Source organism: Phoenix dactylifera, chromosome 17, assembly GCF_051530095.1.
Source record: "Phoenix dactylifera cultivar Ajwa chromosome 17, Ajwa_hap1_PhDact_Kaust_v1.1, whole genome shotgun sequence".
Lineage (NCBI taxonomy): Eukaryota > Viridiplantae > Streptophyta > Magnoliopsida > Arecales > Arecaceae > Phoenix > Phoenix dactylifera.
This window is the reverse complement of record NC_143206.1, coordinates 17,475,391-17,491,090: the sequence shown is the minus strand read 5'-3', so window position 1 is coordinate 17,491,090 and position 15,700 is coordinate 17,475,391. Positions and strand designations below refer to the sequence as shown.

The following is a 15,700-nucleotide window of genomic DNA, read 5'->3' as shown; positions in this document are numbered from 1 at the left end:
TCACCACCTCCCTCATCTGTAAAAGACCCCAAAAGATCATCACTTATGAACCAAAATACATTACAATATATCCTAATAATGGATAAGCCAAGCCATGCAAGAGGCTTGAGGAATGCTCTAATCCTTTAAGCTGCCGCTGCCTTTTCTTCTTCTTCTGCTGCTGCTGCTGCTGCTGCTTCTTTTTTATAAATTAGTAGCAGTCAGAAGTCAGAACTCAATTTTCTAGTTCATGTTTCTTCCAAAGCAGGTTCTCAGAACAAACAAGAGTTACTGCTCTTCGACAAAATCCTATATTTTAGGTGTCCTTTTTCCTAATGCTTCTCCTAAAAAAGATACACCGTCCAATTCTGTGTGGTGGAACAAAAGGATCCATTTAACTGTTCATGAACATGTAGTTTAACAGAGATCCGATAATTACATGTTTGACATTCATGAATATTATTTAGAAGGAAGACAGTAGCAAGGAAACATGCATTACTGTTAGCATAATCCATGGACGAGGAAGCAAGTTCATGCAAAACATCGAACATTATCGGAGCATTACTACACAACTTAATCACAATAGCATGCATCAAACCTCCCATATCATTCTTTCCGATTTATCACCCATCCATTGTATTCTCTCTCTTTTTTTTAAAAAAATTATTTTTAATCACCATTTAGCATTGCATCCTGTCAGAAGCGGCCTTGCAACTGTACATATTATTTTATGGGATCTTTCTGTAATTTTCATATACTTATAGCAAATTTGCACCATTAAAAATAAAGAACTCCACCGGAAACAACAGATATTAGAAAATAAATAGATCCCAAGAGAAACAAACCATTCTTGTGTTTATTTTCAACATTCTAGACTATATGAACTTGTTTAGATAAGAATTAGTAAATGAGAAACAATATAGAACATGATTCACTCGAAAAACTTTACCAGCTTCTTGTTCCAGTATATACCTCAAACAAGACTCTTTCCAATTTGATGATGTTGTATTCTTGGATAAGCATGGTATCTAGCGTATAGACACAAGTCAGCAATTGAGCAGATGATGAACAGGACCACCCTTTTTTTGTGGAATATTAAGGAAAAAATAAACAGAAGAGGATGACCAACCATTGTTTACAAGACAGCCCAACAAACTAGGCTGCCTGCCTATTTCCATATTTAAAATCATATCAACAAATCTGTACAGTGAAAATATATAGAAGAAGAGGAGACAGAATAACTGAAGGGTAGAAGGCAATCCATCATCAAGAGCATTCAACCTCCCTCTGTTACTGCACTGATGCTTTTTGTGAAAGAATCCTTGCACCAATGTTAAGGCCATACCTCACTGTATTTGCTAACATTCTAAGCAAACCAGTTGCAGCATCTTATTAAGTTTGGTGCTGGAGACCACCCCACCACCAACCACCTGACCCCTCCACTCCCTCTTCCCATTACCATATAAGGCCACCGTAGCTGCAGCCACCAATGCAGAAGAAGAAGAAGAAGAGAGAGAGAGAGAGAGAGGATAAAGAGAACCTATCACAAAAAGCTGATATCTATAACCCTTCTTTATCCCCTCCCTCTTGAAGCCAGGAAGAAGAGAGCAAGAAAATCAATGGAACATATCACCATCTATGCCATTACCCTGCCCTTTCTCCTCTTCATGACTCAAACTTTAGCTCAGCCTGCAGCAGCTCCAGCTCCACCAGGCCCAACAAACATCACGAAAATACTTGAGAAGGCAGGGCAGTTCACTACATTCATGCGGCTGCTTAAGAGTACCCAAGTTGGTGACCAGATCAACCAGCAGCTCAACAACTCCAACTCCGGCCTCACTGTTTTTGCACCGTCTGACAATGCCTTCTCCAGCCTCTCTGCAGGCATTCTCAACTCCCTTACCGACCAGCAGAAGGTTGCACTAATCCAGTTCCATGTGCTTCCTTCCTTCATCTCGACGACTCAGTTCCAAACAGTGAGCAACCCACTCCGAACACAGGCTGGCGATGTAAACAACGGGCAGTTCCCACTCAATGTGACAACCACGGGGAACACGGTGAACATAACAACAGGGATTGTCAACACCACAGTGTCCAACACCATCTACTCAGATAACCAGCTGGCTGTGTACCAAGTTGATCAGGTGCTCCTCCCATTGGATATCTTCGGACCCCATGCCCCCGCTCCTGCACCTTCCATACCTAAAAAGAAAAAGGCTGCTCCAATCGCTGAAGGGCCTTCAAGCACTTCAAAAGATTCTGCTGCTGTCAGTTTGAATTGGAGAGCATCCGCAGCTGCCATTGCCTTTGCAGCAGCTGTGACTTCTCTCTGGTGGAGTCTCTGAGTGTTACTGCTATTCTTTTCTATCTTTTGCTGAGTGGTGGTCTGTGTCGGGTATGAAGGCTTGCATTTTTCAGGTGTCCTTTTAACTTTGCCTTGTTTCATCACTGCCACAGATTTTGTAATGCTATTTCATTTATGTATGTGCTAAAATAAAGATGAGAGTAATAACGTAAACATCATGTGTTCGTATAGCCTATGAATATCAGAACTAATTTGGGTTATGAGATCTATTTGACAAAGTACAGGTAACTGATCTGCTTTTGGAAACTCAGTTGACAGCTTAACTCCAGTGAAAGACAAGAACATTTTGGTCAAACCTTGTAGAAAGTAGGTGTAGATTTAACCTGCAAACTCGATATGCTACCTAGTGTCAAGAGTATAACAAAGTTGTCAGCAGCCAAATGTAAAACATTCTAAAGTGCTGCCGGTATATAGAAATGGAAGTCAGCAATATCAGCTCATTTTTTAATGTGTGCACCGTGTAAGAATCTACAAGGGTGAGATAAAGAGCTCTGACATGGGTATTTCGGATCTATAACTTTTGCAGTCTATAGATCATTTAACCCTCTAGTAGTTGGTTGGAACTTGCAATCAACATCCAACATCATCCCCTAATACCTGAGAGGTATCTACTGAAATCATTCATAGTGCCATTGCTCTCTCTCTCTCTCTCAATAATGTTCACATGAATTGAGCATTCAGGATATGATAATTTTAGTCTCATAAGGTGCATCTAGTAGTTCAATTGACATTTTTAGCGGCATTAGGTTCAATTTGAGGTCATCTTACTGTAAAAGCTAAATGAAAGCAAAGGTACTGCAATACAAGAAATTGGTGGTCATTCTCCTATATATTTTAAATATCTCATAAGGATTTTGTATGGCTTGCTCTCTACTGGATCTTGGGAGTATTTTCACATAGATTTGAATATGAGAGCATAATGGTCATAATCTCTTTTAGCCGGGAAGGTATCATCAACATCAAATTTAATCAGCATTTGAGTATGTACAATGAATAACATCCATTTGATTGACATCAAAGTCTAAAAGGAGTGATATGACCTCCTTAAGATGCCAACTCAGAAATGATAGCATGCGTGCTCAAGTATACAATGTAATGGCCCAATTTCCCTTTAAAAAAATGTATAATATAATGAATTGCAATAGCGATTGCTAAATATTCTTTGTAGCATGTGTGGCTCATGCACAAACATAAAAAAATTAGGCATGCCATTCCTAGTTTGAAGATGCCAGATTGCTGACCCAGCCTGATGAAAAAATTGGAGGATTGATAATAAGCCATCCAAAGGGGTCAGACAACCAATGCTTGTGCATTCATTATAACCAACACACCTCATTGTGAGCTGGTTATGGCAATTAATGCAATGAACTGTGATCGAAGACTTGAGATTTAATGAATGAGGAAAAGGACTCAGACCAACTCGAATAACATGAAGTCCTCATGTATATTACCATGAATCAACAAAAATATAAGGTTTCATGTCATTCCTCATGTCTTTCATTTTAATTATTAAGAGCAAAAGTTTATGCTGTGGAAAAGCTAACTCAATAATGATGAAAGTGCTGATCAAATGTTTCATGGTCAATAAAAAGCAAACAAGTTGGTATGAGTTGTCAAAAGTTGTCATTAAGATATCAGTTGTCAAATTCAAGTTGTTGACATGTCATCTCCAAATGAACTGATCACATGTACATGGTGTGCAGGTTGTCCTGCCTACCAATCAAGAAATCTGTCACAAGATGCCACTAAGGTCAATGAATTGCAGTTCAGAAAAACCTTTTAAGTGCAGACCTGTGACAGAAAAATCCACAGATTATCAACACTAACCTCTATAAGGTATAGATCCAGACCCCACAAGCTTAGGAAATATACAATCTTAGCAATGTCGTGTATGTGAGCAAGGGATAACAAATGAAAAACCCCATGTAAATCCATCATCTTGGACAAAAGCAATGCTGAGAAAGTTCAAGGCATAAAGATCTTATATCGACAAGTGACAACATGTGCTTTACAACATATAGGCTTGATTCATGCATACAAGTAACACCGTCTAAATAGTCTTGCTCTCAAAGCATGAGCAAAGTTGACCCAGGCAAGAACATCAATGCATTTAATAGTACAAGAAAATAATAGACATGCTTGTAGCGCATGTCTACAACATATGATATTTGATAAGTTTAACAGGTAGGATGAATAAACTAACAAGAAGTTGAGAATGTTGTATCAGATATGAATATGCTGTCTAGCTTGCTGGTGATAAATCACAACAATTGATAGCCTTGAAGTTTCTCTCCATAGATAATTTGCCCACACCTTTTTTTTTTTTAAAAAAAAAACTTTTTTCTAGGTGTATTCCTCACCAAGTTATAACCACTACAACAATAACTGCCCAACTCTTGATTAAACATTGTAACTGCTCCACTCTTTATCTTTGTTGCCAATCTCAAGCTCGTTTTTCCACTTCTCAAGATCAATGTAACAAAATGTGAAAAAGATAAACTCCTGGACTTGGATTGGACCCATTTGTTACAAAATAACCAATGCTATTGGTCAGGAATTAGAATTCAAATCGCATCCACACCGAAAACAAAATACTGCTCTGTTGTATCCAAAAAATGAAATTGTAGAAGAACAGAAAACACTGAACAGCAAAACTAAATATGCCAATCATACTAAGAACTTTTTTCTTTTTTCTTTTGTCATTGAAATCATCATGAGCACAAAATCAAAAGGCAGATTAAGACCACAACAGTAACCATTTATCCATAACGAATGCAATCGTACAAAGAGGTCTTAAAGAACTACAAAGAGAACAAAGCCTTTTGTTTACATCTTGCGTCCAAGTTTCTTTCTTTTTTGCTACAACCACTTCAAGAACCAACCTCCACATCATGTGCGAAGAGGAATACCTGACTCTTTGGCGGAGGAGGGCTTCAATGCATTAATCTTGATATGATACTTGCTCCAGCTCGTCCCCATTTCCAGAGCTTGAAACCGAGCTAGCCGATCCAATGGGAGAAGCGCTGCCCATGAAATTCCCACAGTTTCGGCGGTGCAAGTTGGTCCTCCCGCCCGAACAGCCCCCACAAGTGCTTGGCGTTGCAGCAATCTGGTCTCGTCTACCGAGAAGAAAGATGCCATCTTTTTCACGATAACCCTCCCACTCTGCGTCGATGAATAATAGCCGATGATCTTAGCTCACGAGCCCATCTATCTAAATATTTAGAATTTAAATAAATTCTTAACCTGGTATGTAGGTCCTTCCATACTTTTTATCCACAAAAACTTTTGTATTATGAGTCCCGAAAAACATTTGGCTCATGGAAAATTTTTTTTCTTACCGAAATATTAGTCCCAAAAGGCCGATGACTAAATAATTTTTATTTATTTAACTGACCATAAAAAAAATAGAATGATCCGTCGGGTATCTATTTTTTAAAAAATTCTATAAAATACCTGCTATATTTTTAATAAAGAAGAAAACTATTCATTATATTTAAAAGCTTAACAATATTTTTGGAAAAAAATATCTAATTTTTAATTGGAAAAAATTGAACTTTTTTTATGTTCCATATAGATTCTTTTCTTTATAGAATATGAGAATTTTATTTCTATATAAATTTCCTTTTTTTTTTTTTTTAAACTCCAAGCAAATATGAAGCATTTCTCCGTTGTCCTTCTTTTTCTACCAGCCAAACGAGTCTTAAATGATCAGATTTTAAATAAGCTCTTAACAAGTTGAATAGATGCCGGTGGTATTCGGTCAGAGGAGCTCAAGTTCCATGATAGAAACGGCAGAATTAAATCCTCCACCTTATACATATACCAAGTGGGGATAGAAACAATAAACAAGAGTACATCTCGAAAAATTATTACGCGGATCGGATTTATGAAATGAATCCATTTAGGGTTAATTTTACCCTATTATAATTTTTATTAAGTGTTCATCTTATCGATCCACCATGGATAGACTGGCGGGTCCGGACACCGATATACAGCTAGACTGCCGCGTTTCATTGAAGCCCACGTCGACCTCCAGGCCCAGGGCTATCTCAAAGCTATGGCCCATGACAGCAACAGCATCGCTGTCATAAAATCGTCGATAATATCGAATTACATGCTCTATATTTCTATCATCACATGCTATGGGCCCCAATAATAATACAAAGTAGTTCTTCTGGTATACGGCACAAATAATTGGCATATTAACGGCGCTGATGCGAAGCATCAAGCTGTGAGCCAAACGTGTCAGGCGTTTAACCGTTGATATGCGTTCAGGAAGATAAATAAAAGGATAGCTTCGAACAAACTCTTCGAATATCGCGCCGGAGAAACATTCTCTCTTACCAAAATATAAAAGGCGAAAAAAGGAAAGAAGCTCTTCGGGCAGTTCGGGCAGTTATTGCACGTCCTTTCGACGCCGCTCTCCCTTCCTCTTTTCTCCCGTCCAGCTTCCTCCAAAGCAGTAGATAAGAAGAGAAACCGGAAGCAAACAGCAAGGGAATCGGAGGAGAAGAAGATAAAAAGAAAGCCGATAGAACGAACGAACGAAAGAAAGATAGGGAGGGATCGAGGTAGAGGAGGAGAATGGAAAGCTACAAGTACTGCTTGTGTTTCTCGAGGAAGTTCCGGTGGGTTGAGGCGCAGCCGCCGGAGGACGTGAAGGAGGCGTTCACGGCGTACGCGGAGCGAGGGTCCCACATCAACGCCGAGCAGCTCCGGCGGTTCCTCGCCGACGCCCAGGGCGACGCCGGTGCCACCGCAGCCGACGCCGAGCGGGTGATGGAGCAGGCCTACCAGCTCCGCCATCGCCACACTCTCGTCAAGCTCTCCAAGCCCCTGCTTGCCCTCGAGGACTTCCACCAATTCCTCTTCTCCGAGGACCTCAACCCTCCTTTCCGATCCCAGGTCCCTCCTCCTTGCCCTTGATTGATAACTATGAAAGCTCGCACCTTTCCGAACGACTCCGGTCCGTCGTCGCTTGCTGGATCCGTGTTTGGATCTGGAGGTGTCGATGTTGGTTCTCGTCTCGTTGGAAGGGTTTCTACGAATCCAAATATTTTGGCCAATTTGATTGCTTTCCGTTATCTATTTCGTGTATAAGGTATCTAATTGCTAATCTATAGATCATAAATTTAATCTTATCAGAGTTTAATTTCTATATATTCTAATTAAGGAAGCAAGAGGGTGAGCCTTGGCACAATGACGAGGTTGCTCCATTATGTGCTGGAGGTCATGGGTTCAGAGCATGGAAATAGCCTCTCTACATACAGAGTTAAGGCTAATACATCTGACCATCTCCAGATCCTGCAATAGCGGGAGCCTAATGCACTAGGCCACCCTTTTTTTCCTCTAGTTAAGGAAGCAGCTTAGATGAATGAGTGAATGGAATTTAAAGCATACATTCGCAGTATTTAATGCATATTAATATGTGAATTCATGATTGCTCTTGATTGCTTATTGGATTTTTTTTTTTGCTCCTTCAAAATTTTTAACGATTTTGTTGGGACATATGAATATGTGTTTTTTCTTGAAATTTTTGATTTGAGAATCAAAGTGGAAGTCAACTGGCTGATGGTACGCCTATCAGTATTTATTTATTTGGTTTTTGGTTTTTACCTCAACTACAATGATTGTGAGTAGTAAACAGTGGTAGGCTGTTCATGAATTCTTAACAGTTTGAGAAAAAACAATCTGTGAATTAGGGAATAGAACACTTCTCATGATAGATATTTCCATCAAGATTAAGTTAGTTCATTACTGTAGATCCACATTGTCATGGCGTAACAGAGTTTGCCCTTGCCAACAACAAAGTTTAGAGGTGTTGGATTACTTAATCGACATTTATGTGCAGCTAAGTACAAGGAAGTCCATCATATTTAAGAGTCTTATGTCCTTGCTTCAGGTCATCTGTAAAGGCAGCAAGAATCATCCTGGAGATGCATGTATTTATGTTTATGCCTTTTGTGATTTGTTGGGCATTGTTCCATACTTCCTTGGAGGAGGAGGGAAGAATAAAAAGAGAGATGTGATGCGGGTTCCTAACTTTCAATTCAGAATATGATTAAAGACATGGTTGGGAGTATAGGGATGCTACGTAATAGAACTTGTTTCAAGATGAGATGATCTAGGAGGATCACCAGATCTGTGATGGACTACTTTGGCCACCTCGGGTAGGTTTGGGAGCAAAGCTGGCTTGATCCGAGGCTGAATTACGTATCAAACTATCAAAAGTCATAACTTTACCGTATGACATCCGATTGAAGTGTTTTTTTTTCGAAAAAAAAAATTGGGTTACTTTCCAAGATCTACAAGGGTGCGGCAACCATAAGAGATTAATGATACCTAGCTGATAAAAATATTACTTCCAATTCAGGTAAAACTTTAAATAGGCATATCTTCCAATTCGGAAGGAATTAGATGATATGGCAATATATAAAGTTGATATAGAAGTCGAGATCTAGCTCCTAAAATTTTTTAACTTTTTGTGATTAGCTCTACCAAGCACTTGCTATTTAGAGAAAATTGTAACATCTTCTAACTATAAGAGGAATTCCTATATGGCTGAACTCACTAGTACAAATAGCGGACACTGTAGCAATTTTATTTGTCTTTAATGAAAATAAAAGGCTTAAAACCATGTTTTTACAAATTCTTCTTATTATCTAATATTTTATTTTAAGAGATTCAAGTTGAGTGGGTTAAAAAAAATTCTTTCTTCTTCCCAATCGGATCATAAGGTTGAAGGTGTTCTTTCTTCTCCCTGACTGGATCACAAGGTTGAAGGTGTTTTGTGTTTTGCTGAGGCCTAACATTGGTTGTAGCTATCTATGTGGTGCCTTTATAATCTTTTGTTTTTTTGGGGTTGATTTGGGGTGGGGGGGGGGGGTCGTCTCTCTCTCTCTCTCTCTCTCTCTCTCTCTCTCTCTACATTCAAGCATTCTCACGTATTTAGAGCATTTGTTTTGTGTAGACATGATTTAGGCTTGTTACGCATGGATTAAGCTAGGTATTTTTTCAAGATGTGGCTGATATTTGGTCATCTGTATGAATTAAAATATGTTGCATTTACCATCATTTTTGAATAATAGAGGTGGCAGTTTATGATGATCATAAACAACCTTTTAGTTGTATTACATAGCCATGTGTATCTGGACCATGACAGCTGTAGAGGGGCATATATTATCTGATACGTGGCTGACCTAGTCTTTTTTATGTGTCTCCTTTGGAAAATTTATGCAAATGCTCATTCTGGCTAGCATGTACTCATTTCCCCCTCCTGTTTCTTATTTGCGGGTAATTGTGGAAAGCTACCAATCATTTCAAAAGAAAAATGATGCAACAATTACTTGTATCAACTACTCAAGGAATATGTTTGAACGGAGAACCTCCATTCAACGAGGGGTGCAAACATTGAACTATAGCCCATTTTCTGGTTGGCATGGACAATTAATTAACGGACTTTTCTATATGTTATTCAGGATTGAAATACTTTCTCCTCTGTTTTTTATGTTTAATCCTTCAATTTTTTTCTTAATATATTCTGTGATAGAAATGAAATAAATCCATTATTTGAAATTTGAGATAATTAAGTAGACTAAAATTTCTCATTATTTTGTGAAAAACTTGTTTGCAAGTTCTATAACTTTATTAGACAAGCAGGATGTGTTGCTCATAGTATAATGTTAGTGGCATCATAAGATGATACAATGTATGCATGTGCACTGGACCACACGTGATATGACATTTTTCATGTTTATACATTCCTTTTTTCGCTAATTGACAATCCAACCTGTTTGCACAGATACAAAAGGCTAATATTACCTGCAAACATTTAACTAAGTAGGCCACACATAGAGATTGGTTTATATGTCAGATAATCCTTGACAGGAAATCATTTATCCCAGGTTCACCAAGAAATGACTGCTCCGTTATCCCATTATTACATATACACAGGCCATAATTCATATTTAACTGGGAACCAGCTCAGCAGTGATTGCAGCGATGTTCCGATTATAAAAGCACTGGAGAGAGGTGTTCGAGTGATTGAACTGGATATCTGGCCAAATTCTACAAAAGACGGCATTAATGTTCTTCATGGGAGGTATTTACGCAATGTCCATTACCGCATTCCTAAACCCTTTTTTTTTTTTGGTTAAAATTGGTTTGTCATCTTGAACAATGCAGTCCTGAGTGATCCTTGGATATATCTAAAGAAATATGTGAAACACTAATCAAGGCAATATAGATGTATTCTAGCCACTCAGTTTGGATAGAATCTCAAATGAAAACTATTCTTAACTTGGCAGTGGAATTAATTGAATACTGCAGTGCTTCAGTCTTTTGGCTTTTGTTGTTTCAAAGAGGACTCAAAGACCCTATCTCTTCTAGCGGTAGCTTGATATGTAATTAGCTACTATAGACAACCTTTTGTACATATTTTTATCCTTTCCTCGCTTATTAGAGAACTGTGACTTTTCAAATCCAGACTTCGGTCCCAAATGCTTGATGGTAAAGAATCTGAAGGATCCTAACAAGGATTGAAGTACCATACTGGTACTAGTTGGGGGCCAGGTTGGTATAATACCGGTTGGGGGACAGTTTGTGGTGCCAATACCCATAGTAGTGCCCAATGTTTCTTTCGTTCCTTCTTTCTATCTGTCTGCCTGTTTCTCTGTCTTGCCTTTTGTCCTTCTTTGTTTTTTTTCCTTTTCTGTTGTTTTAATATAAATGTAAGAAAGAACTTCATATGGTTTGTTTGTGCACTTAAAATTGCATTAATAAATCACTGGTGGGTGCGATTGTAGCACAACCATTAGCCTGAATCACTATGTAATTTAGACATATAAAAAAACATGATCTCTTGTAAAATACCTTGCCACTTAATCTCTTAAAAGATAAGCCTGCTTTCTTGCCATCATTTGTCTAGACCATATAAAACCAATTATTCCCAACCCTTTCAGGATTGTGGTAATACTAGGAAGCCTACCATTCAGAAAGTTCTCGTATGGAGATAGGACAAAAATTTTATTATCAAGCATCTGCAGTCCATATGAGATTAAGATGGGAATCATTGTCCATGTGAATTTTTTCTGGAAAGGAGCTCTCTTGCTGAGTTTCTTGGTCTAATATGTATTATTGAAAATAAGTGAGATGGATGAATTAGATTGGTAATATTCATGCATATTGTTCTTCCGGTATTGTTCATTGGGTTGATTCTCTAGCTGGAACCAGTGTATAAATGCCACTTTCTTTTTCCCACAATGAATGATTGAAGAAACAATTTGTTAAAAGGTTGTGGACAAATAATACATTACCGAGCAATTTGTTTCACGCAAATATCCAAATGCTTTGAATTCTTTACCTAATATGGCGACTACTGCACATATAAACAATCCAATTTCCTCTGGTAGTTTACTCTAGTTTTTTCTTAACCAGATGAACTGGAATTCAGATGTAGACTATTACTGTATCCTTTTAAGGCTGTTTGGCATTTTGCTTTAGTTGCATCAATCTATTGATAAAAAACTACATATGAGATGTCAATAATACAAAGTACTGAAACTGTGCTTGTTATTACTCTGCAATCATGTTGCCAAATATTATCTTATTCAATCTGTTGTAATTTACAGTTGCATGTTTAACTTTGTAGGACATTGACTACTCCAGTGGAACTTATCAAATGTTTAAGGTCCATTAAAGAATATGCCTTTACTGCATCTCCATATCCTGTGATCATAACTCTAGAAGACCACCTTACTCCTGATCTTCAGGCTAAAGTAGCTGAGGTAAATCTTTTTTTTTTTTCTTTGCTAATTTTTTTTAGCAAATATTTTTTCCTCTGAATCGACATTTGATTAGATAATTGAAATTTTGTCTAGATGGTTACCGAAACATTTGGAGACATGCTGTATTACCCTGACAAGGATTCAATTGAAGAATTCCCTTCACCAGAAGCTCTGAAGAGAAGAATTATTCTTTCAACCAAACCACCAAAAGAGTACCTTGAAGCTAAGGATGATAAGGACAAAGATGGTGCACCTCAAAATGGGAAGGTTTCGAATGAAGAAGAAGCATGGGGAAAGGAGGTCCCTGATCTGCAATATGAGTTGGAATCTGCTGATAAGGTTATAAACTTCCAATGCGTTTCTTTAGTTGTTCTATTGCAGAACTAATGCCTAATAACAAACTAGTTCTTATATTATCATTCTGTAGCAGAATGAGAATGATCAGATTGAAGATGAGGAAGACGATGACGACGACAATGATGACGACGACCCCAAAGTGCACCAGAATTCAGCACCTGAGTACAAGCATCTGATCACTATCAGGGCTGGAAAACCTAAAGGTCGGTTAAGTGACTCATTAAAAGTGGATCCTGATAAAGTTAGACGTCTTAGTTTGAGTGAACAAGAACTTGCAAAGGCAGCAATAACTCATGGGGCTGATCTAGTAAGGTATTTTTTTTAATATTAAGAATAGTTTAATTATTGGAGATTAAAGTGTCTGGATTATTCAGATGGATGAGTTTCTTTGGTTGTCATGATATAAAGTCACCATATATCAAGATAATTCAAACTCTAGATTATCTTTAATATCAATGAGTTAGATGGTTGCTAGGTTTACTGTTTAAAATATCTTAGCCTATATAGTGATTGCATCTTTAACTGGATGTCAACTTACGGCTTTTCTTCTTAGAACAATCTCTGCAGTTGCTTAATATGCTTGGCTTTTTCTTCTATTTTTGTAGGTTTACTCAGAAAAATCTACTCAGGATATACCCAAAGGGGACACGCTTTAATTCTTCTAATTACAATCCATTTATTGGTTGGATGCATGGTGCTCAGATGGTTGCATTTAATATGCAGGTTGGCTTCTATGCTCAAGATATAGAATATAATACTAGTAAACATCTTGCTGTTAATTTAGCTGATAAATTCTTCTTGTCTAATGCATGCATCAGTTATTTTATGGGACTTATTTTATAATTTTTATTATGTAACAAGATATGATAAAATACCTTATATATCATACCATTGGTTCTAAGGAGGAAATGTATGCATTTGTTGAAAACAAATTTTGGAATCTGGTGGCTTCATAGCCGCTCCAAACATGCTAGTAGGTCAACATAAAAAAATAAAACAAAAGCTTAGCAGGCTTCTTAGATGTGATTCCATGCTTTTTATCACAAAGAGGAAATTTTGGGAAGAAATATGATTCAAGAATTCATGAGGAAACTGCTTTGGATGGAGAAAGAATTAGCCCAAACATCCATCTGGAATATTTCTAAAAAAAAAAATTGTAGTTCATAAGTCAGCTCGTAGGTGTACAGATTCCGAAAATTTCATATATAATTTGAGATTTGGCCCTGTTCTAACTGAAATCTCTTCAAATAAGCCTTTCAACACATCAAACTAACAAATTCGAGTTCTGGACTATGACCGCTTATGCCATATTACAGAGTTGTGCTACAAATAGGATCTTACAGATAAGCAAATAGGATCTTACAGATAGCAAATTTAAGTTGTGCATAAGTTAACCGACTTTGCAAGATTATTCTTAGTTATTTCTCTCCCGTTTCCTTATAAGAGGAACTTTCATTTATGCAAGACTTCGACAATTCTTTTCTTAAAAGTCACACTCGATTTTTTATTCTCTTCTGAAAGGGATATGGAAGATCACTATGGTTGATGCATGGATTCTACAAAGCCAACGGGGGATGTGGTTATGTAAAGAAACCTGATTTCTTGCTGAAGACTGGTCCGAACAGGGAGGTTTTTCATCCTACAGCAAATTTACCTGTGAAGAAAACTTTGAAGGTATGAATCATTTAAAGATTCAAACAAATTTTGAATATCAATCCACATCTTGTTTTCCCTTTTTCTGAAAGTCAAAGTTCGAATTTCTGTGGTCCGACAGGTCAAAGTGTACATGGGAGATGGTTGGCGTAAGGACTTTAGTCAGACCCATTTTGATGCATATTCCCCTCCAGACTTCTATACAAGGGTACTGAAACTAGATTCTCTATTTTGGTTCCATACATTTTCTACATCATATTCTTCTATATGTCCATTTTTAGCAATCCATTGCATCTCCATTGGATGAGATGTCGGGTGAGATAAACAACAGCGTCTTTTGCCACCAAACTTAGAGAGGGGGACATGCAAACTAAACCTGTCTAATGTTGCTTGTTCAAAAAAAAAAAAGAAAATTATGCAGCAGCTGATTGATTAATTACAGGTAGGGATAGCTGGGGTTCCAGCAGATGCTGTAATGAAGAAAACAAAGGCAATAGAGGACGACTGGACACCAGTTTGGAATGAGGAGTTTACTTTCCCATTGACCGTGCCCGAACTGGCTTTGCTTCGGATTGAAGTACATGAGTATGATATGTCTGAGAAGGATGACTTTGGTGGTCAGACCTGCTTGCCGGTATCAGAGTTGAGACCAGGGATCCGAGCTGTGCCTCTTTTTGATCGCAAAGGAATGAAGTTCAAGTCCGTAAAGCTGCTTGTGCGGTTCGAGTTTGTTTGATGTTTCTGTTGAATGTGTGGTTGTGCTATATCCTTGGAGAGGGTCGGATGTTGTATTATGGCATACTATTTTGCAGATGGATTTCATACTCTGTGTAAACATAGAATGATGTTATCATGGTGAAGTGGTATCATTGCATTATTGATGTACATATGGTAATAAATATAGTAATACTATTTTTTTGGAACTTTATGCAGGGTTTTTAAATGGAATCTGGCCAATCCATTGTGCGACCACACCGAGATGAACTAGGACCATATTTATCTCGGATGAGACGGAAGGTGTGCAAAAATTGAAAACAAGCAAGACATTTCAAAATCTTGGTTTATATTTTGAAAGTCAACCAATACATTGGGATCAAGATTGACTATTATGTTTTAAGCATGAAATTTTGATACCTCAACAATTATGGGATTCATTTGAGATAATAAAATAAATATGAAAAAAAAACTGAGTATAGCATCAACTGACATCTCAGGATATATGAGGTTGTACTGGCTGAGGTAATAGGTGTATGAGATTTTATCATGTATTTTATCGATGGCGGAGATGAAAGCCTTGACTTCAGGTGGAAAGCGTTTTGGTAATAATTTGATGAACTAATAGTTATTCTCCATGTCTTTTTAGCTTTCCTCTGGTGGTGATCTAACCTTCTTTCTCTTGATAGATCCTTCAGCTTGGCTGCTCGACCCGGCTATATTTTTAGTGAACTGCCTGTGAAACAGTCTATAGAATAGTTTTGGCTATTGTAAAATAGACAATTTGCTGCAAGTAGATTTTTTATTCTAGTTTGCTGCAAGTATATTTTTGGAATCCTTTATG

The 15,700-nt window shown here is 37.6% G+C and overlaps 2 protein-coding genes across 5 annotated transcripts; both read left to right on the top strand.

The window, feature by feature from the left end:
• Positions 1–1,455: 1,455 nt before the first annotated feature.
• On the top strand, positions 1,456–2,497 carry LOC103706676 (fasciclin-like arabinogalactan protein 11). The gene has a single exon (XM_008790870.6). The coding sequence runs from the start codon at positions 1,599–1,601 to the stop codon at positions 2,322–2,324; it is 726 nt and encodes a 241-aa protein (XP_008789092.3). The 5' UTR covers positions 1,456–1,598; the 3' UTR covers positions 2,325–2,497.
• A 4,162-nt stretch (positions 2,498–6,659) lies between these two features.
• LOC103706677 (phosphoinositide phospholipase C 2-like) lies at positions 6,660–15,065 on the top strand. 4 transcript variants are annotated; one of them, XM_008790872.6, is made up of 9 exons: positions 6,660–7,252; positions 10,252–10,448; positions 11,997–12,132; positions 12,226–12,471; positions 12,563–12,801; positions 13,095–13,212; positions 14,011–14,163; positions 14,264–14,350; positions 14,585–15,065. In XM_008790872.6, exons 1-9 carry the CDS (start codon positions 6,932–6,934, stop codon positions 14,876–14,878), a joined length of 1,791 nt encoding a protein of 596 aa, XP_008789094.4. In that variant the 5' UTR covers positions 6,660–6,931; the 3' UTR covers positions 14,879–15,065. The 4 variants fall into 4 exon arrangements, with proteins under 4 accessions (XP_008789094.4, XP_008789093.4, XP_088569492.2 ...); XM_008790871.6 differs by having other exon boundaries at positions 12,560–12,801; XM_088713366.2 differs by having other exon boundaries at positions 6,729–7,448.
• Positions 15,066–15,700: the final 635 nt, after the last annotated feature.

Coding starts and splice junctions, on each gene's coding strand:
- LOC103706676 (XM_008790870.6), top strand. CDS start 1,599: ATGGAACATATCACCATCTATGCCATTACCCTGCCCTTTCTCCTCTTC.
- LOC103706677 (XM_008790871.6), top strand. CDS start 6,932: ATGGAAAGCTACAAGTACTGCTTGTGTTTCTCGAGGAAGTTCCGGTGG. Junction 10,449..11,996: donor ATTAATGTTCTTCATGGGAG/GTATTTACGCAA, acceptor TTAACTTTGTAG/GACATTGACTACTCCAGTGG. Junction 14,351..14,584: donor CTCCAGACTTCTATACAAGG/GTACTGAAACTA, acceptor GATTAATTACAG/GTAGGGATAGCTGGGGTTCC.